The 26,638-nt window shown below is 45.6% G+C and overlaps 1 protein-coding gene across 4 annotated transcripts; it reads left to right on the top strand.

Annotated features, from left to right (window-relative positions):
- Window positions 1–759: 759 nt before the first annotated feature.
- On the top strand, window positions 760–26,638 carry KLF15 (Kruppel like factor 15). Of its 4 annotated transcripts, none has more exons than XM_027640137.1 (3): window positions 760–909; window positions 15,439–16,546; window positions 22,527–26,638. In XM_027640137.1, the coding sequence occupies exons 2-3, from the start codon at window positions 15,504–15,506 to the stop codon at window positions 22,693–22,695; spliced, it is 1,212 nt and encodes a 403-aa protein (XP_027495938.1). In that variant the 5' UTR covers window positions 760–909; window positions 15,439–15,503; the 3' UTR covers window positions 22,696–26,638. The 4 variants fall into 4 exon arrangements, with proteins under 4 accessions (XP_027495938.1, XP_027495940.1, XP_027495937.1 ...); XM_027640139.1 differs by lacking the exon at window positions 760–909 and adding an exon at window positions 10,990–11,146; XM_027640136.1 differs by lacking the exon at window positions 760–909 and adding an exon at window positions 13,028–14,290.

The raw sequence follows: 26,638 nt of genomic DNA, 5'->3' as shown, positions 1-26,638 counted from the left end.
GCTTTCTGTGTTCCTGCCCATGTCCAGTTCCTTTGACTGCCTTGGAGCCTTTCTGTGTGCTCTGATTTCTCTCCCTCCCACCATCTCCAAAAGCATCACCATCTTCTGGCTTTCCCGTGAATTTTCATTGATTCTGTTACCCAGAGAAGACCTAAACATCTCCACACACTCATGCTTACTGATATTTGATATTGGAATATTTGTATCCTTTATTTCTCTTTCCAAAGCCCATTTGTACTAGGCAATGCCCCCCAAAAAAGAAAAAAATCCAAGAAACCCTCTCCTATACCCCATGCAAACAGCTCTGCTTGTGAAGGCAAACAGGTTTTTTTTGCCATCATTTTGCTGCTGCACAGTGACTCCCCTCTATTTTAAAATGTTTTTACCTGAAGGCAAATTATTAAACAGCTTTTTGAGCAGACTTTCATCATTTTTTTTGCCAAACTCTTGCCGTTTCTACCCACTCAAGGCTGATCCTGACGGCGCTGAGCTGCGTTGCTGTCAGGCATGGATGTGCCCGATTCCTTGGTAAAGTCTGTTTTGGCATTGCACAATGTGTCTGTTCTCTGGGGGGGCCATGCGCAATCTCTGACTGGGACAGATGTCTGAGCTTGATCCCTCTGGAATGACGTCAAAGGCTGCAATACTGTCCCTCTTCTCTGGGCTGGCAGGGCCCGGGCTGGCCACGTGCCACTGCCGCAGCTGCGCGTGAGGTTGTCCCCTCGCAGGGTGGTTAATGGGTCACCGACTGGCAGCACAGGTGGCCCCTGCCGCTTTGTGTGGTGGAGATCTGCTTACACACCTGGCTCTTCTTCCTTGCAAATTCCTGCTGCTCCAGAAACCTCTGGCTGAAAGCAAATGGGAGTTGATTTTTAAAAGGAGCATCCTCCGTTGTTGACCCGTGAGCAGATAAAATACTGTCAAACTCGCAGCCTTTTTCCTGTTCTTGGGATACTGGCTGGCACAAGCAAATGCCATTTGTCATGGAGCTGCAGCAGGCAGCACAGCGGGGGGTGCCAGTAAATCCCTGATGTGGCTTGTCTTCCATCTCTGTGACACTGGTTAGGAGGATAGGAGTAGTTACGTATAAGCAGCTGTTTTGGACGCTAGTGAGAAGGCAAGAGCAACAGCACCTTCTGCTTGTAACTGACAACCTGTGGTGAAATAGGGTGACACACACTGCTACACCTGATTGTTTGCCTCAGGGGAGGTTTCCCAGTGCTGCAGGGAAGGAAGAGACTGGTACATCCTTGGGGCAGGACTTCCCTGAGGCACATCAGCCTCTGTGCTCCCCAGGGGCTGTGGCAGGACAGGCAGGGAGACACCGTGTGCTGCTCAGCAGGATGTGATTCACTGTCACCTCCCCACACCGCTGCAAGCACTGCCTGTGCCCCCCAGGACCTACCCGCTGGTGAAGTGGCTGCTGACATTTCACGTCTGCCAGACCCAGTCTGAAGTGGGCTGAATCCAGCCCAAGATTGGTGAAATGCTGTTTCTGATCCTCTCAACAATGTGCTGGCCCAAGCCACGGTCCATTTTGACAGCTCTGCACATAGGTCAGGGGGAAGGAAGGAGCGTCTGACATTTTCAATATTTCTATGAATGCCCAGACAGTTCTTAGGTTCTTCTTAAAAAGCTGATGACAGATTACGAACAGCTCCCAAGTTTGGATTTTGGAAATACTGAGATTTTCCAAGTTGTCAATCCAGTGGGAGGAGTTCCAGTGTGCCTGGGGCTGTGCACAGCATCCTCTCCTTTAGGCAGTTCAGGGCTGCTGGTGGTAGCTGCTCCCAGAGACTTGCCCTGGGGAAAGTGAAAGCGAGACTGCTACATTAACAGGAACATTTTTGATGGCTCATGAAGTGAAAAAATATAAGATGTAGAAAATTGTATTAAAAAAATTGCTAGCCTTAAAAAAATGGAAGAGATTGGTTTTTAGCATGTAGGTGAAGGGGTAAGGTATTTCTCAAAAATTTGTAATTTTGAGCTGGAAATAGGACTGAGACAAGTCTTGAAAGTAAATATTTAATTACCAGATCAATTTTGACAAAAAGATTCAGAGTTTGCAATTTATTTCTTTAGCCTCTGCTGAGCCCACCAGTGAAACTCCAGGTTAGTAGTGGTACTGCTGTGTTGGTTTGCTGTGAGTCCCATCAGCAAATAACTTATATTTGTGATTATAGTAGATTTTGCATGCTAGAAGTGAAAAATTTGACATCTCAGAACCAACATCCTTTCTGTCTTCTTTTGGTAGTTTATTTCTAGGTGTAAAAGCAAAAGTAGTTTTCTTGACTGGTTGTCTTAAGAAGGCTGTGAGGAGAAGGGCTGGCATACCAATGCTTCACACTTTGCAGGGCAGAAATTGGCCAGTATTTACCTCAGGGACTGTGATATTTAGACAAGAAATCCAAAGGAAATCACCACAATGAACTTCAGCTAACTCTGACAAGTTTGCATGATCAGTGCTTCACTATAATAAGAGAGATGATGCACAGGATGGTCACTGTTAAATGCAAGCCTAAGCAAAAATATCTAAATGTTGCCCAATCGTTGGGGTAAATTGGCTTTAGAGCTGAGGGCTGTTGCTGCATCAGCCTCTGCAGCAGACAGATCCCAGGTCCACTTGGACAAAGACAGGGTGATGTGCAAATGTTTAGAGATATCTCTTCTCTAGGAAAAAAATGCATTAGCCTGTCATTAAGAAGAGGTTATGGGAGAATTAAATCTCTAAATAAGATATGATGTTCTCTTCCATTCAGAGATTACAGGTTCTTCCCATAAGAGCTGCTATATTCCCTGTGCTGCTTGCACAACTCTGTTGTCCTGAAAAAAAAGCTTTCTCATAATCTTTTTTCTATATATTCTTCACCAGACAGTTGAAATCTGTTCTATGAACATCAGTTTGTTCAGGATTATACATTGTCAAGATTATTATCCTTAAGGGAACAGGTGAAGAAACTGCAGAGCAAGGAGATGAGGTGAGTCTCTTCTGGCCATATAGACATTTAAATAGTAGCAGGATTGGGAAAGGACATGGTTTCCTCCCAGGCAGTGTCTGTGGGGAAAAAAATATAAGCCAGTAATCTGAATTTAGCTCTCTGTTATTGCTTGTGACATCAGCAAGGGTGAATATTTTACTCCCAGACACCTACAAAATTAGAAAATGGACGTCTTTAGATCACAGGATGTATGACTAATTTTCCCCCCGATTTTTTGACAAGTGTGAATGAAAACACTTACTGTGATCACATCTGTATTTTGAAGAAGAAAAATCCAGGTCTGAATCAGTGGTTTTAGTTTGTTACTAAGGATGCATTAGATGAGAAAACAGAGGCTTGCATCACAATGGATAATTTTTTATATGAGCAATCCAGTTGTTTAGAGGGGACCTTGTGTGTTTATTTATTATTAATTATTCTGCTGAAAGTATTTACCCTGTGACAAGCAAGGCAGTCAGCTCTCAACAGCAGTGAAATGAATCTCAGTTCAGGGCAACCCAAATTAGGAAGAAGCTCTGGAGAGTGGTGCTGTTTGAAATAAATTGAGGAATTATTTTAAAAGCTTGCATAGAAGAACAGAGTTTTGCCAGCTATTACAATTGGACTTCAGAGCAACTGCTGAGTGGGTAATTAGTCCCTCAGGAACACGGGAGTCTGGACAAATGTAAGAAAGAACAAGAAGGGGAAAAAAGGCGTATGAAAAATTAACTTTAGAAAACAAGCTAGAACATTAGTCACAGGAGGGATATAACTCAACTTTCATTTAACATCTCTTTCTGTGTTGAACAGACACATTGTTCTTAACCCCTGTACTGAAGCAGGAAATACAAACCTTCTCGCTTTTTAAGGCAGCTGGAACTGAACTTTATTGAAGTTCATCTCTTTGATAAGAGGGTGAAGGAGAGGATAAAGAAATGTGCTGAAAGTACCTCAAACCCAGAAAATGGGACTTAAGTTTGAGTGGAGCAGGGAAAGAAACCAGTTGGGGAACTGCTTAAGATATTATGTAGTGCCTGTTTTGCTCTCAGAGACTCCTCCATCATGAAGGCAGAGCAGTTAGTCAAGGTTTAAAAGATAATATCCCCACCAGCATTTGCTCACAGCCTGTCAACAATGCACGGTCTCACTCTCCTCTGGGCTGGGGGCACCCCAGTTGGACAGAAGTGATCTACCTACCAGACATGTTGAAGGATATCTCTTTGCATAACACTTTGCTGGGTTTAGAAAGACTTGGTGGAACACAACTGCAAAATAACCTGGAAGTATGTGAGACACTTGTGAGGTTATATAGTGGACATGTGGTTGATCCTGCATTTCCAGAGGTCCTGATCCATAGTTTTCTGAGGTAACTGTTGAACCAGAGACTTATTTATAGTTTCTACATTTGGGTCTTGTGGTTCATTGTTCCCATTATTATCTCAACAGCAGCAATTTGCTAATCAGTCCTTTGTAGGACAGGACTAGTATTGCTTTGGCTGTTCAGTGTTCAGAAAAAAAAATGTAGTTCCTCTGACTCTGAAAAAGCAAGAAGCTTTGCAAAAGCTCCTAACATATCTGTGTGTGAATCTAGGTAAATGGATCATAGTCACTGAACTCTTTGTCTGGAGGGTTAACAACAACATCACAGCAGAAGGTTCAGGACCTGACACCAGACCTGAATCTTCCTGATTTTGAGGACTTTGGTGTTGTCTCTACTCTAGAACCTCCAAAGAGGTTGAGTCAACCTCCTTGCTGGGCTCTCACCAATTCACTGTCCAAGCGATGGGGTCCCACTTGCCTGTTCCACCCTGGTGCCCACAGGAGCACTGTCTGTTGGTGCCACATTTCTGACCTGGCAATGCTCTGCTGCTCCCTGAGCAAAGGTTACTGGGGTTTTCATGTAGGCTTTGTGTTTCCTATTTAAGGCGAGAGAGAGGCTCTGAATTCCATCGGTTGGGTCACCCTCTCTGTTTCCCAATTCAATGCAAATGGCCAGACAGGCAGGCAGCTCTTCCTTGAAAACATGGAAATTCACTCGAGGTGTGCCAGTTTCTCTGGCAGATGTGGTGTTGGCACGATGGACACAATATGGTCGTAGTTGTTTATTCCTGTAAACACTGTCTTCAAAATCATCATCTCCTCTCACCACCTTGAGTCACTTCCTCAGAGTGCTCAACACAAATGCACCCAGCTCTGGCGTATTCCTTCCAGGAGAGGGCAGGGGAATACAGTTTATTACAGATCCACTCTTGAACTGGAGCCAACATTCATCCTGGCCCAGTTCTTCCTGTACATCTTCTATTTTGCTTTCCTAAACTTGGGTTAGCAGAAATAGGAGCTGAATCTCCTCGGGGCGAGCCAGTGGGTTTTGTTACATTTACAGACCTCCTGTCCCTGAGTCATCTTCATGAGAGATAGCTTGGACTAGGCTCTTCCCTGTGCTCTTGAATCTCTTGCAATGAGCCTTGTGTGTCTCATTGAAGGCATTGGCTTCTGTGCATCTTCAGGACAGGGGTTTAAACAGCTGAGCCCCAGTTCTTGTGCTTCATCTCTCCAGAGGAGGCAGTGATGGGACAACTTGTCTATCACACACTCAGCACACCCCTATCCCTGCAGAAGGTGGTCTGATTCCCTCGGATGTTCATGATGTCAGCAGGCACAGACAGCTCTGCTTGTGGGTGCTTTGCCAGTAGATTAAAATGCAGAGCATGGAAACCCGAGGTTGGAGCTGGACCTGGTTAAAGATGGCCTAGAGAAATGCAGCCAGAAAGTCAGCTGACGTTTTTCTCTCTCAGTATATTAATGAAGAGAAAGCTTGGGAGAAAATCAGAAATTCTCCCCAGATCCCCACTGTCTTTAATAGTCAAAGGAGCATTAACATTTAAATCCTAAAACGAGTTTCTTCCAACTTATCTCCTCCTAGGCCTATGATTCTGACTTGAAAAGACAACATAATTTCCAAACCTGTGAAAGAAAGTAAAAAAAAGAAAAATCAATAAACAGTTGGCCCTGCAGCAGAGATGCCCTTGCAAAGCCAAAGAAATTAAGTCCTGAGACTGCTGTTGTTGTTTCCATCTTGTCCTGCAGAGCCACAGCCAGGCATAAACATATTCTTTGTGTCAATATTTCTGTAATACCGAGAGAACTTACAGTCCTTATCTGTGAGTGTCAAGGACTGCTAAGTTACAGTGATCATAACATTACTGGAGAGTCTGACAGACCTTTTTATTTCCTCTGTGCCTACGTAACTGTTCTGGTGCTGAAAGATGAAGCCCAGTAGAGCTCAGCTGGATGTGACTGTCAGCTTTGTGGCACATGGAAGGGATCCATCTGCAGGAGACTAATTTAAAAAAAAAAAAATCCCCAAATAGAATTTGAACTTCCTTTTAATATTTTTTCTCTGCTTGATTATTTTTGCTTCTTTCATTGGAAAAGAGCAACCTTGATTTGTAAATCACATGGAAATGTGTGAGTAATCAATGCAGCCTGACTAACCCTTGTTTTGCCAGGTGTCTGGTTGGCTCATTGGATTACTAATAGTTTGCTGCTGCAGTAAATGGGAAATAGCAAGGGCTGGGGCAGAAATACCACGGGTGACCTCTAAAGACAGCAAAGCACTCACCCGATGCAACACAATCCCTCTTTTTGCCCATCCATGAAGCCCAAACACTGTTGTCAAAAATGAGAAGTTCGTAACACAGAACTGTGCAGGCAATGTACAAAAGATGGGAAAACTTGAGGCAGGAAAAACCAGCCTCTCTACAGCACGTATGGAAAGGCAACATGTGGGCAGAGCCAGACAATTCTTAGGTGCAAGCTGCTGAACTTTGAAAGGACGAGTCCTTTGCTGCCTTTCCCACCTTTAATGGGTCTCTGCTATGTGGTACAAAACAACCTGGGAACAGCTTCAGCCTATGGTTTCTTTTTAACTTTATAAAGCAATGTAATTATTATCTCCAGAGAAATTTTTAAAAGCTTGAATACTGAGGTTTATTTGCCTTTCCTGACTAGATCTTTAACACACAGCCTCAGACAACAACCACTTAAAAGGACCTTAACCTTATGTTATCCCCAGTGTTTGACTGGGCTATGGGAATGATAGAAAGCTTGTTTGAGCAGGGCAACCAGTTTGACTGAAGTTCTCTCCTGAAAGGTGGCAAAAAAAAAAAGAATGGAAAATCCCCAAGTAATATCAAGGGAGAGAAGTAATAATAGATTTTCGAAGGACTTGTTGAAGAGATGAACAGAGGGAAGGAAATCTTAGTGATGCACAAAAAGGGTTGGACAAGGGAAAAGACATGTATTTTGTAGCAGGTAGTGGGGGCTCAGTTGTGCTGCATTACAAAATGAAAGATGCTGATGTGAGACATCAGTCACAGCTGGACAAAAACTCATTTCCAAAAGCCTGTTCCAGCCCAACAGTCATTCCTGGTTCTCATGAAAAGTTGGTAGAAAAAAGGGATCAGAAATCATTATATTTGTCTAGATCTGTGCATTTCTCCTGCTGCTAATAAAGGCTTGTAGCGTTTCCAAAACCTTGAGCAAAACTTAGATGTGTGTCAATTTGCTTTCACCGTCATGGGGCTCCGAAGGATTAACCAGTAAATCACTCCACAGCTTGGGAAGTGCATTCAGAGATCACGGAGGGATGGAGAAGTGGCTGAGTCAGCCCAGAGGCTGGCACCTGCCACTGTACTCTGTAATTCTCTCTTAGGCTTAAGCCCCAAATTGTGCCAGCAGACCCCAAAACCAGGGCTGCAGTTCAGGGCCGTCCCAGCAGACTCATGGGTAAAACAATGTGGAAAGGAAATTTCTCTGATGAAATCTGCTCAGGAAAGATGCTGTAGAGGATGAAACTGTGGGCAGGTTTCACCAAGGATGACCCCAGACTGGGGCTCAAGGTGACAGTGACTTTTGGTAATTCTCTGTTGTACAGTGACAGGTTTGTGCTGAAGTGAGGCATCAGAACTTGTGCTGTCGTATATCCTGTTTGTTTGGTTTTAATGTGTGCTTTTTCTCTGTCTAGAAATTTTGCCTGGGCAGAAAAAGAGGACTTTGGATGTTTGTCCAGGGTGTACTGATGCCCAATATCCTGGTCAGGGCAGCAGTTTTCCCAAAGTGCTGGACACCCAGGAATGCCTAAGGCACAGTCACTGAGTCTATACTCAAGGGCTGTGCTGAAGTTTCCCGTGGATTTTGTGTGCATGGCAAAGGGGACCTGGACACACGTAAAAAATTCAGTACATCCAGAACTTGTCACACTGTGTGAGTGAGCTCAGGTCAGGGGTTCATCCTGGATGCTCTGGACTGACTTCCCAGGTGCTGTGTGCTGCCTGCCTGCATTGTTAATACTTTTTGTTTATTTTTCCCCCAAGGAAATCTCGGGGAGAAACACAGACTGCTTAGCTACACTTTCCTGATATTTTCCATTGCATTTCACCTCGCAGTGGTCACTGTTGCCTTATATTGAAAGGATAAGATGCTCTGTAGGGTTCTTCAGATGTGAAAAAGCATGAGATCCCTCCTCCATCTCAGCGCGCAGCCACACAAGGGCAGGTGCCGGCACAAGGGAAGTTGGCTGAGAATGTTCTCCAGCAGCAGCACGTGTTTGGATCTGCTTGATCCCACAGAAAACATCTCACCTTTGTATCTCTAGCTTCAACAACAGCCAGCAGAGCAGCCTTACAGCTGCACAGGGGGCAATGGACGCAGACCTGAGCAGTGCTTTTAGAGAAGCAAAAAGGTTGTGGGCTCAGTAAAATGGATGAAATTTGAAAAGCAGAACTGAGACACATACCCTTTTATTTCCACATAAAGTAAATATGGAACTTCAGTACCTCTCCAGCAATTCAGAGGAAGTTGGGAACTACCATAACTAAAACACAAAGACATTGTCTTTTGCAAGTGGAAAAACATAAGTTAGAGAAGCCTCTATAATGTGTCCCAATGCCTAGGTAGGTTATAATAATGATAAAATCAAGATTGCAACTTTTGGTTATTTTCATGGTAAGGGAATTTCATATCTGTACAGTCAACAATTCAAATTCCATTTAAGCCCAATCTTGAGAGCTTGGATTTTAGCTGTATCTAAATCTTATGCTCTAGGCATTGCAAAGCTAAACTTCACCTACTCGGGAAACAAGGGGTTTTTAACTGACAGAAAGCAGTAAAGCAAGGTTTGCCAAACATCTATTTTGGGTAAAAATATTTAAGGCCAACATTTTTACCAATGTAATGCATTTTACGTCAGTGGAGTTACACTAATGCAGAATTTGGCCCTGATGTACTTGTATAAATATAGTATCTAGGATTGTGATGAGTGTGTATTCATGCATTATTCATTGAGACAATGTGGAGAGGAAGAGAGAGGTATGTGCATGAAAGCAGAGCCCTCAGCATTCCCAGGTCCTTTGGCCGCTCCCCCGGAGTGAGGCCACACCTGTGGGGTCACCCCTGTGTTGTTGCCAGGCCCTTTTGCAGTGACTTTTTAAGGCTGAATGCCCTCCTGGAAAGTGAGTGGTTTACATTTGCCAGGAAGTGGAATGTGTTACTGGCAATTAGGAAGAAATGCAGATGGAGGATATTTTTGCCAGTTTAAATTGAGCTGGAGTTGAAGAGAGATGAGACTGCACCTTGGTTTGCCACAGGCATTTGGTTTGATCCTCTGTGCCTCACTTTCACCATAAAATGAAAATAACACTTTATTTTCCTTGTGGGACAGTGAGGTCCACAGTGAGAGAGTAGGAATGGTGTGCTGTCCCATGTGCCCTCAGAAAAGGGTGCACAGACCTGTTGTCACAAGACTGCGTTCTGGTATCCTGGACTTCATCTTCCCAAGGATCTGAAAAAAAGAAAAAACTGAATTTGAAAAACCACTGACTTCTGCACCACTGTGAGCTTCCCCAGGTGGGCTTCATCTCTGCAGGGCCTGAACATGATCCTACTCCATGCCAAATATTGCATAACTATAGTGTGTGTGTATATATATCTCTAAATTAATATATGTATTTATATTAAAAACTAGTAATGACTGTAATAACAATGGTGGGGGTGTGTGGAGGGGAACACATCCCAAACCCCAATGCTTTCTATCATGCTGGAAGTCCCCCTGCCAAGCTCCGGCAGGCAGAAAGGGGCGGGTGTGAGGGTGTGGGGCAGGAGTGAGGGCATGCAGCAGGGAAAGGACCTGGGACTCCTCGCACTCCTCCAGGGACATGCACCTCACAGGGACTTGCTTATCTCCTGGAGATGTCCAGAGACTTGTACACTTACAGAATCATAGAATGGTTTGGGTTGGAAGGGATCTTTAAAGGCCATCTAGTGCAGCGAGTAGTGACATCTTCAACCAGATCAAGTTGCTCAGAGCCCTGTCCAACCTGACCTGGAATGTTCCCAGGGATGGGGCATCTGCCACCTCTCCGAGCACTCTGTTCCAGTGTTCCATAGCCCTTATTGTGAAGCATCCTTCATTATATCCAATCTAAATCGACCCTCTTTTACTTCAAAAACCATTACCCCTTGTCCTAACGCTACAGGCCCCGCTAAACGCTCCCAGGACCGCGCATCCCCTGCCGGATTCGCACGTCCCCGGGGTCCCTCTGGGCGGCCCAGCACCGCCCCGGGGGCCGGGCCGGGCGGTGCCGCGGCTCCCATTGAGGCCGGGGCCGGGCCGGCCCCCGCCGCCGCGGGGCCAATGGTGGCGGCGGACGCGGTCGAGCCTCTCCCCGGCCTCCCCCGCCGCCGCCGGGCGCCCGTCATGTGAGGGGGATATAGTACTACGGGAGCGGGGCCGCGCTCCGCAGCCGCGCACCCGCCTCCCGGGGGAGCTGCGCCCGCCTCCCGCCGCTCCGCGTCCGCCGGGGCCGCTCCTGCCCGTGCGGGATCGTGTTCTGGTGTTGTTTTGTTTCGTTGTTGGCTTTTTTTTTTTTAATTCTGTGTTTTTGTTCTGCGTGGGATTTTCCCCCCATGTTTATTTTTTAATTTTTTTTTATCATTATTATTCCTATAATTATCTTTGCTTTTTTTTTTTTTAAATTATTTTTTTTTTTGTGGCTTGGCTTTGCTGTTTGGTTTCTGTTTTTCTTTCCCCCGTTTTCGCTGTTGTTTTTGCATTCTTCTGGTCGTTCCTGGCCTCTCCTCCCCCCGTCCCGGCTCGCAGAGGAGTTCAGGTAAGGGCGAGCGGGGGGCGCGGGGCCGCGACCCCTCCGGCGGTGCCCCCGCACCGACAGCACCGCACGGGCGGCCGGGGTGTTTGTGCCCCTGCTGCCCGCTCACGGGGCAGGTGGGAGATTAAATTCCACCCCCGGCGGCGCAGCGGGAGGGTGCCGGGCTGCTACCAGGGCTGGGGGTCTCTTTCGGGGCTGCACCGGTGGAGTGACAGGCGGGGAGAGGGGGGTTTGCTCCCGGTCATCGCGACCAGGGGACCGCACCGGGGGCGGGGGAGAAAGGGGGAGCTCGAGTCCCCAAAGGTTCCTGGAAAGAGATGGAGGGAAAACCAATAAAATAAATAATAATTACACCCCCCCCCCACACACACACACACAAACAAAACAGAAAACTACAATCAAAAAACCAAATAAACAGATGCTTTGCAGGCGTGGAAACCTGGCTGTGCTTGTACTGGGATGGGAATGTGTGTGTCTCCCGGCCCCCCTTTCCCTGCCCAGGCAGCTGGTGCCACGCGTTGTTTGGGGCACCTTTCCCTGCCGGGGTGCAGGAGGCAGCGGGGTGCACTCCGTGGGGAGGACATTGCAGATGAAGTGCTTCCTGTTGTGGAAACCAAAGTTTGGGGCTGGAGTGGGACAGTTTTTGGAAGAGAAAGCTTTGGGAACGTTTCTACAGCTTTCCATAAGTGGTGGGTTTGGAAAAAACAAACAGGGAGACTCTAAACACCCCCCTGTGTCCATGGAGCAACACAGCCACTTCGCAGAAGAGAGGAGAGCAAATGGGTTTACTCCTGGCTCGTGGTTTCTTTTTATTATTTTTTTATTAGTTTTTTTCCCCCCCATGCATTTCTATTTTAATTTCTTAGAAATGCTGGGCCCGGTTTACTGCCTGGTTTATGGCATGCTCTGTGGAGCAGGAGTCAGCCTGAACAGATTTAAAACCTTCTAGGGAACAAGAGAAAACACTAAAGAGATTAGTCCTAAACCAGAAAAAGCTGTGGCAGTATACATAGGAAATGACTGTCAGCATCTCATATATGCTGTGTGATGAGTTGTGCTGGGCTGACTGTCCAGAAATGACAGACTGGGAAATATGTCCCCATGTTTCAGCAAGTTCCCAGGACTTAGCATTTTATTGTTGCTCTGCATCAAAATATGCCTTCTCTGGTTTGGTTTGTTTTGTCAATATTTTTTTTAGCCGGCAATTAGATGGACAGGTTTTAAACAGAACAACATGTTTCTGGCAGAAAGGACATCATAACAACCCAGGGAACTCTTAAAAATTGGAGACGGTTGTGCTGCTGAACAGCTGCTGTATTTCACTCCAGAAGTGGCTGTTTTCAGTGGCTCAGGCACTGCGGTCTCACTATAGGTGCTTACATTTCTAACATGTTTTCAGGGCTCCTAGAGATGAAAGTGCTTTATGGAAACAACATCATTAGTTTTCATAGCTTTCACAGCCCTGGCTTTTTTTGGTTTTGTTTTCTAATCTTCTGGTTTTGGCTGAGTCTTCAGGCAAAGTAGGGATGAAAGCCTTTTGGTTGTTAGCCTGGCCTTTAGGAGAAAAATATAGCCAGGGCCTGATTCTGCATTCCAGGCATTCCCCAAAATCTTCTTGGCTGTTCTGCAAGCTTTGAGAGTGCACAGAAAGCAGAACTGGCCCTTAATGCGCCTGAATCTATTTGCCTCTGACAGTCCCCTCTTAAAAAGACTCCGGTTATACTGAGTAACAATGTTCCTTGTCAAAGGAGATGGGAAACAAGCGTGCTGGCTGTTTTCTGCTGTGATAACTGGCCCACAGCAGTTGCTAGGGGTTTGTTGGTTTTAATTTTCCCCTCGTTTAAGCCCTTATTCAAGTTACAGTTTAGTTCTATTCCCAGCGAAATACATGGATATTTTGATATGCTGCTTTCTAGTTTTGCAGGCATTTTATTATTTGTTTTTTAAAAAGAACTTTGCCAACTGCTTTTGGTGCACGCAGAACACGCCAGCTTTTCTTAGAAAAACACACATTGCAGTCCAGTTTTCTCTCACAGCCCCATTCTTCAGGAGTTTAAGTTGAAACAATGCAGATACAGAAGGAAGAATCAGACACCATCTGAGGGCACGTCCTTCTTTTTGCCCCAAGTTTCACAAGACAGTCACCAGTTTTTGGTGCAAGATAGAAACAGTCTGCTTGGGTGAATTCTTACTGGATGCCAATACAAACTTGTCAGAAGCAGATTGTGTTTTCTGTTTCAAAACTGGAATAGCTCAGCTCTGGGACTTCTGCTGGGGAAACTTTCCATCAATGAAGAGAGTTTAAAAAAAAAAAAAAGTGTGTTAGAAATAGTTCAGCTCTTCTGACTCTTCACTTTTACTATAAGCAATGATTATAGGCTAAGGTCACAAAACAGAGCCACTAACCTCTGTTTGAACTTCCTCGTGTCAGGCACATGTGGGTATTTCATTATCTGTTCCAGGCATAGCTGACTGACAGGACGCGCATACCAGGAAAATGTGCAATCTTACTTTTAAGCCTTTCTTTCAACCCTTCCCTGTTTCCTCCATGTGTGTTTGAATGAGGAAGCCGTATCTTTAAGAAATATGGGTGCTTCCCCCCCCCCCCCCCCGTTTCCTATGAAATATTAATAGAGGCTGCCAATGGGACAGAGTTCTTTAGGGGTGTTGTGTAAAATGCCTCACCTTGCGTTTGCTGCAGCCCTGAGCACACAGACACCTTTTGATTTTTTCTCCAGAGAAGGAAAGACAGGGCAAGTTTTGGAGACGAGGCAGCAAGGATGCTCTGCAACAGCAGTAACAACCATCCCCTTCCCTGCACAAAACTGGGAGCTATTGACTATTCATGGCAAAGACTCCAAAGCGCAGCAGCAGAGCTGTGGAAAATGACAGCGTGTAACAAGATTGACTGGCATTTCCTTCGCACTGGGTCACATGCCTCCTAATTCACACACACGCAAAACCTCATAGGCTGATCAAATGACTTCTATCTCTGCAGTCCACATACCTTCCACAGAAAGAGTTGTTTTATTATGCACATGTACAGCTCTGTTTTCAATCAGTCACCTTGAGCGAATGACTGAGGGCCAGTGTTCGCTCCATCGGGAGGTCTCTGCGTTTGCTTTCTAGGAGGCATAGTCTCCATCCGTAAGCAGTTTTTTTCCTCAGGGAGGAGGGGGGGGGGAAGAAAAAATTACGCAGATGTCCCTCCTGCCTCTCCCTCCCCAGAAACCTTTCTAGGAAGTTTGCTTGCCTTAAGCGGGAAAGCGCAGGACAATCGCCGCGGTCAGCAAGAATTGTGGTGGGCTGCGCTGGGGAGGGTGAGTTTGCTGTTGTGGCTCCGTGGGGTTGTAGCGGGATTACGGCTCACGTGAGTCGGGGTTGCGGGATGCTCCGCTCGCCGCCTCGACACGGAGGAGGGAGAAACTGGCATCGCAGCTGCCCACCGTGGCTCACAGCAGGTTGAGATGCCGGGGGTCCGTACAGTCCGTACAGCCCTCCCAGTTTAGCGACTGGAACGAGGTTCAGCTCACATCAACCTCCGTACCCAGAGAGAAAGGAGCATGGAGCAGCGAGGTGAAACCAGCCACCAGCTGGTTTGCAGGACATGGTAATTAGCTCAGCGCAGTGCCAGCCTTATTAAGGACAGTGCAGGTGATGATGACGTTGGCGCACTGATTCATTACATCTGGAGGGGAAAATCCGCCTAGTAAATGCTGAAGCACAGTAAATATTTTTGGCTCCTGCCAGATTGATCCTTGCATTATGCTGAACAGCCTATATTTGCAGAACTGAGGAAGTTAAAAATAAGGTGGTGGAAAGCTACAAGATAAGAAAAGGATTTGCATTTTATGGTCACCAGCAATAAACTTCTTTTTATTTGTTTTTGGTTTGTTTTTTTTTTTTATTAGGTGGTAAAAATTTCAGCACTTTATTTTTTTTCTCCCCATTCCCTTCTTTGGCTCTAGACTTCACTGTTAGGCAAAAGCTCATAATTTATTTTCTTTTGCCAGTATTATTCTGGAACGGAGATGTAAATCTAGAGCACACACAGTTGGGAAATGATTTCTGAAAGAATTCTTTTGCAAATGTGTGGTGCAATTCTGCAAAACGCTTTGGCCCTGACAGTCCTTGGGGTGGTACAGACATATCAAAGCATGTAGCAGCATGTGTACTCAGTGAGGCTGCACGCTCTGGACTTTCCTATGGGCTAGAGGGCTTTCCAAGCTTTAGTTCATGGAGATAAATAATTAAACCAACTTCTGACTGCTGCTGTTTTGTTTTTGTACACTCAGGCTCTCACCTGAACTTTGGCTGCCTGGTATATGCTGTTGGGATACCCTTAAGAGATCGCCCAGGAATGGTGGATCACTTGCTGCCTACTGATGAATCCTTTTCATCTACAAGATCTTCTCTTGGATACTTTGGGGACATGACAGCAGGGGTGAGGTCCTACCAAATGCTGCCCTCTCCCCTGTCAGAAGATGACAGTGACTCGTCCAGCTTTTGTTCTTGTTCCAGCCCTGATTCCCAGGTCCTCAGCTCCAGCTATGGAAGCACATCCAGTGCAGAAAGTCAGGACAGTATCTTAGACTACTTATTGTCCCAGGCATCTTTGGGGAACACCAATACATCATGGTGGGACAAAAGGAGACTTCAGCCGATAGTGAAAGAGGAGTACTTTAGGTTACCTGAATTTGCTGTGGATATGGAAGACTCAGGACCATTTCAGCCCACACTTGAGGAAATTGAGGAATTTTTGGAGGAGAACATGGACTTGGAGCTCAAAGAAAGACCTAAAAGTGAGACCAAGGACTTGAGAGCCTGCAGCCAAGTTTCTGTTGCTTCACTACAGCAAAAAGACCATATGTTACCCAGCACTAGTTTAAAAGAGAGTAAAAATGAACAGTTGAGCAGCACAACAGAAGGTGGCCAAGCTTCAAATGGAGGAATGACCCTCGAGAATGGGATACCGGTTATGCTCCAAATTCAACCTGTACAGATCAAACAGGAGTCCAACACGAGCCCCAGTTCCCAAGGACCAGCACAGGAAAATATTAAAATTGCACAGCTCCTAGTCAACATCCAAGGACAGACATTTGCCCTTGTGCCTCAGATAGTTCAGTCGTCCAATTTGAACTTGTCCTCTAAATTTGTCCGCATTGCTCCCGTCCCCATTGCTGCCAAGCCAATTGGGCCAGGAGGCATGATCCAGGGTCAGACGGGAATCATCATGGGTCAGAAATTTCAAAAGAACCCTGCAGCTGAACTCATTAAAATGCACAAATGTTCTTTTCCTGGTTGTACCAAGATGTACACGAAAAGCAGCCATTTGAAAGCCCACCTGAGGAGACATACAGGAGAAAAGCCCTTTGCGTGCACGTGGCCGGGCTGTGGATGGAGGTCAGTATTGGGGTGCAGCTCTGTCCAACCCCCCTTCCCCTTTCTGCTCACTTGACCTAACTCACTGAGCAAGTAGGTTTGTACTCTGATTTACAAACTGTTCCCAAAACTTGTTTGGTTGGTTTGAGAATGAAAACCTTTTTCTTTCTGTTAGGTGATCCAAAGGCTTTGATAAATTAAATAGCAGAGCATCACCTGCTGGCAGCAGCTGTTTAAGTGTCTTAAAAAAATAGAAGGAGTAGCATTGTAATTTGTACTGCATTCTAGAGGGTCAAATTAAGCTTGTTACCACAGGTAACACCTTGTGTTTGCATCAGCCTGGTTGCAGCACACCAGCCACAGCAGACCTGTGGCTGGTACCAGCTGAGGCTGTGAGTGAACTGGGTGGTTTAGGGCAGAATCGCTGTGCATGGCCATGTGTGGCTCCAACTGTGTGGGACTAAACATGGCCAGTGAAGGGCTGTGATAAGCAAGTGTGGTTAAAAGCAGTATTCTGTGCACTTTCATAGAAAATGCACTCCATCCCACTCCTTCTGGAAATGCTGGCAGTGACACTCTGGCATACTCGGGGTTTTATTCTCTGCCTTGATTCAGAAGAATGTGTGGGTGCCACTCAAAGTTGCAAAAAGCTGTCAGATGTAACAACATAACCAGAAGGCTGAGGTGGAGTTAAACATTGCTTGAATGAAAGATTGCAGGTTTGATTGAGCAAGAGGGTATCTCTTTATTTATTTATTTATTTCATTTAATTTCATTTTATTTGATTTTTAATACTAGCTGAAAAATTGAATCTTTGTTAAAAATATCGACTTTTTATTTTAAGGAAACTTTGATAGGAGCCTTCCTCCCTCTTTTCAATTAGCTGTATTACTTGCCTGCTGGCAAATGTTAATATACAACGCCACAAACGACGATGGGAGAAAACATAGTCTTAACTACCTTATATTAAATCAAACTGAATTTCTTTCAAAGAATATGCTGCAGATGTACAGTGAACAACGTCTAACAAGGAAATGGGTTGTGATCATGGGCAATAGATCAGGTAAAAAGTAACAGGAGAACGTTTTGTAAAAATGCAAGTACGTGAGATGTAGCAGTTAGAGATGGCTGGGTTGGTTTGAGGGAAAAGGTCAGAATGCAGCTGAACCTTCTGATCCCTGACTGGACCAGTCTGAAGTTTGCCTTTTGGAAGGACTGAGGAGATGAGTTTATGGTGGCTTTACAAACTGGGGGTGATTTTCTTTCCTTTTGTCCTGGTGGCACTTCTCATGAGGCGGCTCAGTGCCTTGCTGCTCAGGATGCCCTGACATCAAAGCTGGGATGTTCAGCAGATTGATCCCAGAAGCTGCAGGCTGGTTTCTCCTCACCTGCAGGAGAGGCACTCGCTCCTTTTGGTTTGAGTGCCAGAGTACAAGCGCACAGGCAGCAGATCATGTTGGCTTTCCTTGTGCTGGGATGTAACCAAAACTCTACTTTTTGTGACAATTGCATGTGGCACGTGAGGGTTTGTCTGATCGATGCTGAGATTTGTACCAATGCTCCCAGTGACTTTGTGGCTCAAGATACAGAGCCTGAAGTGTTGTCTGTGGATGACCTTCTCCAGCTCCATGTTATTAGAGAGCTTGTGTTCCCCAGGCTGCAAAACCAAGGGGAGCATTTAGGAAAAATATTAAGTGGTGAACGATGATTCAACTTACAACGAGTGCCACCTTTCTCCTGGTGTTACAGTTAATGATGTGGATCAAAAGTAGGATACTGGTGGGCCAAGAGAAGGGCAGGTCCTGCAACCAGGAGCACTCTGAACTTCCAACCACCACAACTTTTTAAAGATGACCCCAAAAGGAATGAGAAAGGAATTACCTTCATTATGAGGAACATGTTAAGAGGAACAACTTCTGGAAGGGCTTTTCAAACTCTGTTGCTGTTTGTCTTGTTGAATTTCACAGCCCAGGATGTGACCACAAACCCACAAACCCCCAAATTTTGAAAGGGCTCTGCTCCAAGAGAAGAGGTTTATAGCCAACAGGAGAGGCTGTGCTTAGGGAGCTGTCTCCTGTGCTCACCTAGCACCAGCCTCAGATTGCTGCACATCCCCTGCACGCTGCTCCCACATCAAAGGCCAGACCCAATTGAGTATTGAATTACTCAGTCCCCTTTCATCAATAAACCATGTTTACCTTTCCAGAAGTTCAGTGAGAGCTGTGATCTCACATGACTTAAGTCAAATGCATCTGGACTCTCTGTTTGCTCACAGTTTTATGTAATCTCAAATGAATTTAAGCACTAAAACACTGCTGGGCTCTGCTTTCCCCCTCCTTTCCCTACGTTCTTGTGCTTGTGTATTTATTTTTTCACTGAAAACACTTAAGATCTGACCTCACTGGAGATAGTAATTTCAAAACCAAAACAAAGTGTTGCCTAGCACAAAGTGCTTGAGCTCTGGGGTGTTAAAGGTTCCCCAGCTCTCTGGGCAGCCTTGCTATGATGGGTTGCATGCTTTAAATGCACCAGGGTAGGAGTGTGCACACAGCAAACCCTTTTGCTAACCCCTAGGACAGCTGGAGAACCAGAGCACCTCCTTGGAGGAGGCTGAACTCTGCTTGCTTATGCCCTTCCTTGGTACAGGGCAAGAGCTGTTTTCAGCAGGCTGCAGAGAGGCGTTTGTGTGTAACTGTCCAGTGACCCGCGGCGTTCAATGCCCCGCTGTCCCGGTCGATGCGCTGATCCGTGTCGTGCCAGCTTATACCTTTGGCACACCAACCTTTGGTTAGCCCTGCTCCTCAGAAGGGCCCAGCCAAAGACCTGAGCTGCAGTGTGGGCCAGGCCCAGCAGCTGTGTCATGGCACAGCTTTTCCCCCCTGGTGCATCATGTGCAAAGCTGCAGTTGTTGCAAGGTGGGAGGATTAAGCAATTGCCCCACTGCACCTTCTGTCTGGAGGCTCCACAGGTGACAGAGTGGGATATAAGCTCTGTCTGGTTTGGCAGGGAGGGTTTAAAGGCTGGTAAGGCACGTGGCCAGGAGTGTGCATGGGATTGGGCCAGTGTGGGAAGTACCACATGTAGGGTAGGGTAGGGCATGTGTCTTACACTGGCTTTTCTTGCTGGTGGTGCTGTGTAAGGGGTTTCCAAGTGTGCTGGAGGTGTGCTGGTTTATTTTAGCAGAGCTTTCAGGATGGGCAGGACAAATTCAGAGCTTCTCCTCCACTACAGGGGAGAGGCATAGTGTGAGTTAGCCTCAACAGCTGGTGGCCATGGTAGGGACCATGGAGTACCAGGCTGAAGCTGTTGACTTTTCTTGCCCTGTGAGCCACGTAGCAATGTCCTCATATGGTCGGGAGACACAGCACGTGTCCTACACATCAGGGAGCTCTAGGATTTGTCTTCAAGGGAGATATAGTTACAGGTCCTTTGGGATCCCACCAGATAGAAGGATGAAGAAGACTCTTCTTAGTTGCTGTGGGATTGCGCAGATCCCTCCACCTTTCTTGTGAAGGAGGAATCTGTCTGGAAATGGAAGTGACAGAATGGTGAGGTGTTCCTTGGAGCTTCCTCTTTTTTGGTTGAATTTGGCATTCCATGGGGGATTATTTGTGCTTTTCCTGGGTTGATCTCAGTGTCAGGATGTGCTGCAAATATTTCACTGCAGACCCAGGCCACCAGATCCTCCCGGCTTCCTTGTCCTAACCTTTGCGTTGTTTTTTTGTAAACACAGAGACAGCTCGAGGTTTATTTCTGTGGGCTCTGTAAGCTGATCTTTTCGTCACTGCTGGGGAACAGTGTTGCAACATTCCTGCCTCTTCAGCTAAGGACATCGTTATGAGGCAGAGTATATTTTTATCAGATGAACTCATCCAAGCTCGTTCCTGACATGCACCTCTTTCTCTGACACCATCCATACAATTCCCCTCAAAACGCACTTGTGAGGCTCTTGTGCAGGATTAGCCAGGTGCTACTGCACTTCTGTTGCAGGTGGTGACCTTAATGGCCAAGGACATGCGACAAGGCAACTTGGCCACATCTGGTTTTACTCCTTTGGAGTCTGTGTTCAAGAGGACAGCTCTTTGCAAAGGCACTTTTTCCTCTGCTCCCTCTTTTCCCTGGATTTGCTAACCACCACTGGCAACAGTGCTGTTCCTTGTCCAGCACTGAGTCCGGCTGAGTCAGTCTGCACAGGCAACATCCTGCCCTCTCCAGACCCACTCACCTGTAGCTCTACAAGAGCATCCCTGCAAGGATGTGGCACTGGGACTAGTTCCCTGCTAAGGACTTGGGAGAAATCCCTGACCTTGCTGCTCCCAGGTTCAGACTGTGGTTTTGGGAAGCTATGGCTAAAAGGAGCAGAGGAGCTAGAGAAAGGAAATGTGCAAGTACAAGGGATGAAGAGAAACCTCTCTTGTAGCCTTTACAAAGAAAATTCATCCCAGACAAGGAGCAGGTTGACAGCTCTGTAAGGGCATCTGCTCGTTGTCCTTAATGGAGAATCTGAATCTTTCACCTTGGGGATACCAAAGCAAGGAAAGGAAGAAATGCAAGCGAACAGATGAAAGACTCTCTCGAAGAAATGCCCCTGGGAGAGATGTGTCCACACCATATCTGAGCCATGGCGAGTATCTGCATCTGCTTTGTACGGGGTGAGCACTCTCTGAGGAGCATGACCAGACTGAAGAGCTGCAGGAACTGAGGAAACCATTACCAGCTTTCCCACTGCCTGTGCCCTGTTCCTCAACTGGTGGCAGGAGATCAGAGCTAATTAAAACCTTTATGTGGAAACTTATTTTTCTTGCATGAAGGACTTATTCATAGGAGCCCAATGGTCCTGTTTTTCCTCTTTTATAAAAGTAGTGTATTCGCTCTGCTGGTGATGTGATATTTTGCGCCAGAAGGGCACATTTTTTTACATGTTCTTTCCCCCATTTGTTCAGTTAGTGCCCATGACTTCATTTATTTATTGTAAATAAACAGCTGATACATTTCTTGCAAGCTCTCTTTCTGTGCCTCTCTTTGTTACTGTTCTGGCAACAAAACACTTAATTGCCCTTTGTCAGGCAGAAAATTTTTTGTACCCATCTGGACAGGGTTGTTTTAGTGTGACATTGCTAATTAACCCTCTGTCTCCCAGTCATGTCCAAACTCAGAATATAGCCAGCCCTGCTGTTAAGACCAAAGGATTAGCTGATTTGAATTCAGTAAAGCCTATGGATTCACAGTGGCTATTTGGGGATTTTTTTATGGAGATGGAAGGTGGGAAATATCTAAAATTCAAAAGACTATGGAAGATGGTTTTGGTAATTAAAGGTTCAACCTTGATTTCAATTTACCCATATAGTAACTATGCTAATGGCCATTGGGGCCCACCTGAACTTCAGCTGTTACAATGTTGAGTGTTTTTGTTACTGGGATGTTAATGACTCTTTATTTAGTTTGCAGGAACATGTACAGAAGCCAATTTTCCAGCTGAATCTAAGTCATCATATTGCTTTGGGTAGCTATGGCTGGCTGTTATCTGGAGTTCCTCTCAAACTAGGTGCAGTTAGTGGGTATCCATTGTGCTTGTGTCAGTGGGAGCTTGAAAGCAGATTTCTCCTAAAAGATGGTGGTTGTTGTCTCTGCTTAAGAAGAGTCCGTGCTTGGATTTGCAGGAGAGAGGTTGTGGGAGAAGCTTTGAGAGAGACTGGCAGAGGGATCAAGAGCAGCGCTGTTTTTGTGGAGCTGTACCCATGTTATTGGGTCTAGGGCGAGGTTGGTACAAACGTTGCCTCCGTGTATTGCTCTGAGTCCAGAGCTGACATGGCATGAGGTTGATAGTTGTACATTTCCATCTCTGCTGCTGACTGATGGTTGAGACCAAACCAGCCCTGCTTTGTGTCCCTTTCAGTCTGTGGAGTCTCCCAGTGGCCCGACAGGACTTTTTTTTACCTGCTGTGAGAGACTTAACAAAATAAAACCCCATTTATCTGAAAAGGCTTCTCTTCTCTTGCAGGTTCTCCAGGTCAGATGAGCTGTCCCGGCACAGGCGCTCCCACTCAGGGGTGAAACCCTATCAGTGTCCCGTCTGTGAGAAGAAGTTTGCTAGAAGTGACCACTTGTCCAAACACGTCAAGGTGCATCGATTCCCACGAAGCAACCGCTCCGTCCGCTCCGTGAACTGATTGTTCCCGCTTTCCCCTTCCCACCCAGCCATCTCACAACAGCCGATGACAGCACTTTGCTCACTGTATTTCTAGTGATAATTTATTTGTCTCCACAGAACAGTCAATGCTGTTACTTTATAACACCATGTTTGAGTGCCCCATGTTCCTTCAAAGATGATTTGAGAATGAAGTTCCTTTTGGGTCAGGGGAGCGGGGTGCTTCTTCCTTTTTTTTTTTTTCTTTTAAGGATATTATTTTTCTTTCCTTCTATCTGTCCCTCCTTTGCTGCTGCTTCTTTTGGAAATTACAGTGTTTTATTTTTAGCTGTTTTCTGCTGCACAGGAAAATGTAAAAATTGCTTGCTGCTAGTTAATTATAGCCCTGGCATTCCTGAGGGCTTTGCTCATGTACAGGCCATTCATTGTGAGTTTTTATTAAGCTGCTCTATTTGTCCAGTTTGGAAACAGCAAATTCCTTTTGAAATGAAAACAACTCCTTTGTTTTTGGGTCGCCTGAGCCAAGGATTTGTAGGGGCTGGCCATAGGAGGAGGAATAGTGGGAGTTGGGGACAGGGGGAGAGAAGGCTTGAGAGCACTGGAATGTGCCTTCATGCACATCTCTATGCAGCTCTAATTTCCCCAGCTCACATTTACCTTTCCCTTGGCTAGGGCTATATATAAATATTTATGTATATATACTCATACATACATATATATATATATTTAAGCAAAGGCACATCCCAGGTAAACTGGGAAGCTCAGGCTGGATGAAATGGCTTGGAGTGGAGCCTTTCAGTACTGTGTGCTTGCTTCTGTCCTGTGCTGCCATGGGGTGAAAGGATGCCCAGGTGTCAAAGGACACACTGCTTTCCTTTGAGTCTGGTTTGCAACATCCGTTGTCTTTAGCAGAAGAGCTGTTGTCTGCATGTAAGGCAGCAGGAAGACATTTCTAAGAGCATCTGAGCCCTGGTCCTATCTCTGCTCCCATCCTCTTTTGTGATTGTGGGGGAGAAACCAGGGCCCCAGCCTCGGAGGTGCCTGGTGGTCCTGACGGGCACTGGGCATCCCCGCAACCACCATGAATCAAGGCCTCGCTGGCTGGAGCTAAGTCTCCATTTGCCTGCTGGCAGGCAGGGTCTGTAGGATGTGCCTGTGCCCAGGGAGGATGGGAGGCATCATGGCCTGGTGGGACAGCACTGTGAGATTGGGGTCTAGGGGTGATCTTCAGTGCTAATCCTCTCCTTCCTGACAGCCATGTCAGAGCTCCATGCAGCTGGGGTGGGCGAATGGGTGAGAACAGTAGCCAAAAGAAACAAATTTGTGTGATAGCTGGCTAAGAAGGGAATTTAAACAAATAATCAGATGGTAGCAGGCAAATGATTTTGGTTTTGTTTCTTCTCGTTTTGTTTGTTTTTTTTCTTTTCAACTCTGGCAATTGTAAGAAGCTTTAGAAGAAAATAGAATTCAGTAATTAGAAATGATTTTATAATGGAAGTTGCATTTCCATTCGCAGACAGCACCTGTTTGTCCTTTTTGTTGGCAAAATGGGAAATAGGAAAGTGCGATCCTAGTGCTAGGCAGAGCAGGAGCCCGCGCTGTGCAAGAACAGCAGGTCTAGCTGAAGTGAATGCATTCCTTTTGTCCTCTAGAAATTAATATAAATGAACTATCATCTATTGACTGGTTTATATCACATCCTATGAATGTATGTAAATAAAACTGTACATAGATGCATATCTATATAAAATATCTTTTAATAACGTATCAAATTTGTGTAAATTGGAAACAAAAATACCTATAAAGCCAGTGTACATAAGTTACAATTCTGTATATTTTCTTTTGTTCTTCATAAAAATATATTTACTTTGACAATAAAATGAAAATGGAAATTTTAAATCCTTCCTTGAAATTATTATTTGTTAATTTCCTTTGTAGCCAGCTCTGTAATCAAGACAATAGCACTTCAAATTTTGATTCACCTGGATGTAACTTTTCAGGTGCTTTTTAACAGGGAGATGATGGAAGAGCTCTGAAGTTATCTTCAGTTTTTCTCATCTCAGAAAGTTCTTGGGAGGCGCAAAATGTTTCAACTCTCTCTTCGCCGGAGCCCTCCCGCCTCACCTGGCAGCCACGCTGGGACCCAAATGCCTTCCTTGGCTCCTGACTGCTGTGGAACAGGTCTGCAGATGCAGTAAAACTGTGGTTAATGGGTTAGAGCAAACAGGTTTTGAAGGAATTCAAACTTTAGTGGTTAGTGTGAAGGAGGAAGGGCTTCAAAGTCTGCTTCAGACTGTGACCGTGATTCACTGTGCCAGCCAAGACAAAGGACTCTATTGCCGTGTGCTGCAGTTCCCTTTCTAGTAAAATGGGGATAATAATGCATCACAGTGATACTGTGGGACTTAATTTACAGTTGTATGATCCTTGGATGGAACGAGCAGGAATAAGACCAGTAGTCACAGGATTAGATTGGTAAAGAAAGGCTTGGCATGACTGAGGTCTTGGTGCCAAGGCGCTTCAGTTGGCTCTTCTGTAAACCCACACCTAAAAGAGTGATGTGAAGGATCTGTGGTATGAAACTTGCCTCAGGCCTGAGGAGAAGACGCCCTGTTCTGCAACAGCCATTGCTTCCCATTTGTAACACCAGAGGCATGAATATGATGCTCTGGTGATCTGCAAGCCGGGACATCTCTTGCACTGTGCTTTTGGTTGCTTGGCCTCCACTGGAAGAAGAAACCAGCAACATTACTGGTGTTAAAGTCACTTCTGAGTCTCCATGGGAGCAATGGTGCAGTGGGTCCAGATCTTCTCCCAGCAAGAATCACTCTGAGACTAACAGAGGGATTTAAGTGTCTCCCTGAAGAACAGACACCAAAAAGTACCAGCTGATGAGCCAGGGCTCTCCAGACCCCTGATTATTTTTCCCAGAGAATCTCTATCCGTCTGGCAAAGAGGACTGAGGGATGAGGCAGACTAAGTTCTGTGCACTCCAGGTTGTTGTTGCCTTCTGAGGTGTAGCCTGAAGACCAGAGTGCTAAGCACAGCTGTTTTAAGGGCTAGTCATGTACTCTTTTTAATTAGCAAGCCTGCACCAAGAGGATCTGCGATTCCCTTCTGTTCTCACCCTACCCACTTCATGCAGTAAACCAGCTGCTTTATTTTAACCAGCGTCTCAGTCTCCTCCCCATCTCACCTGGAGTTCTGATATTGCTGTAAAGTTGGGCAATTCACCCTGCAAGACACTTGGGGCAGAAGCTGTTATTTTTCTGCAAGAGGCAATACTTAAAGCTGAAGTGGAGTAATGCAAAATCCCTGCTGTTGGAGCACAGCAGGGCAGAAATCTAAGGTCTAAGTTATGTTTTAGCCTGGAATATTTTCCATGAAATCCTTATTCTTTCTTTACTTTTTTTTCTCTTTTCTGTTTTAAGTATGGTTTTCGAGTGTAGATTGTGTGGGTTTTTCTAGTTAATACCTGTAAGGAAATGTAAGCTTATGTATAAGTCACCATGTTTTGCTGAAAAGAGTAGGGCTGTGTTTGCTGTGAAAGGAGAATTAATTCTGCATGAAATTAATGACATTTTTAGAGATTTGTCACAAAAACAGTAGAAATTTCTGGAAAAGATTTCAGTGTTTGTTTTATGTGAAATTATTGGCCTACCTGGGCTTTGCTGATTCGTGAGAAAAATGCGGCCTTGTCTTAAGCCTGACTTTATCCACCTGAAGATAAATATATATTTAAGTGCTTTGATACCACAACTATAGAAAAGTTTATTATGTCCCTGCTTCAGCAACTCTGCATGACAAAGCACAGCATGGCATAGTTACACATAAGCCTATGTCTCATTGACTTCAAGCTGTTATAGTTTCGTTTCTGAGGTGTGAATGGACATGTGCAGTGTTACAGCCTTCGCAAAATGATTGTGATCTGGTTCCTAACACTTGCAAGAACTCTGTTTTTAAAA

Source organism: Corapipo altera, unplaced genomic scaffold, assembly GCF_003945725.1.
Source record: "Corapipo altera isolate COAL_440 unplaced genomic scaffold, ASM394572v1 55, whole genome shotgun sequence".
In the NCBI taxonomy this organism is placed as follows: domain Eukaryota; kingdom Metazoa; phylum Chordata; class Aves; order Passeriformes; family Pipridae; genus Corapipo; species Corapipo altera.
The sequence above is the reverse complement of the archived record's forward strand: the minus strand, read 5'-3'. Positions and strand labels throughout refer to the sequence as shown.

Coding starts and splice junctions, on each gene's coding strand:
- KLF15 (XM_027640137.1), top strand. CDS start 15,504: ATGGTGGATCACTTGCTGCCTACTGATGAATCCTTTTCATCTACAAGA. Junction 16,547..22,526: donor TGGCCGGGCTGTGGATGGAG/GTCAGTATTGGG, acceptor CTTCTCTTGCAG/GTTCTCCAGGTCAGATGAGC.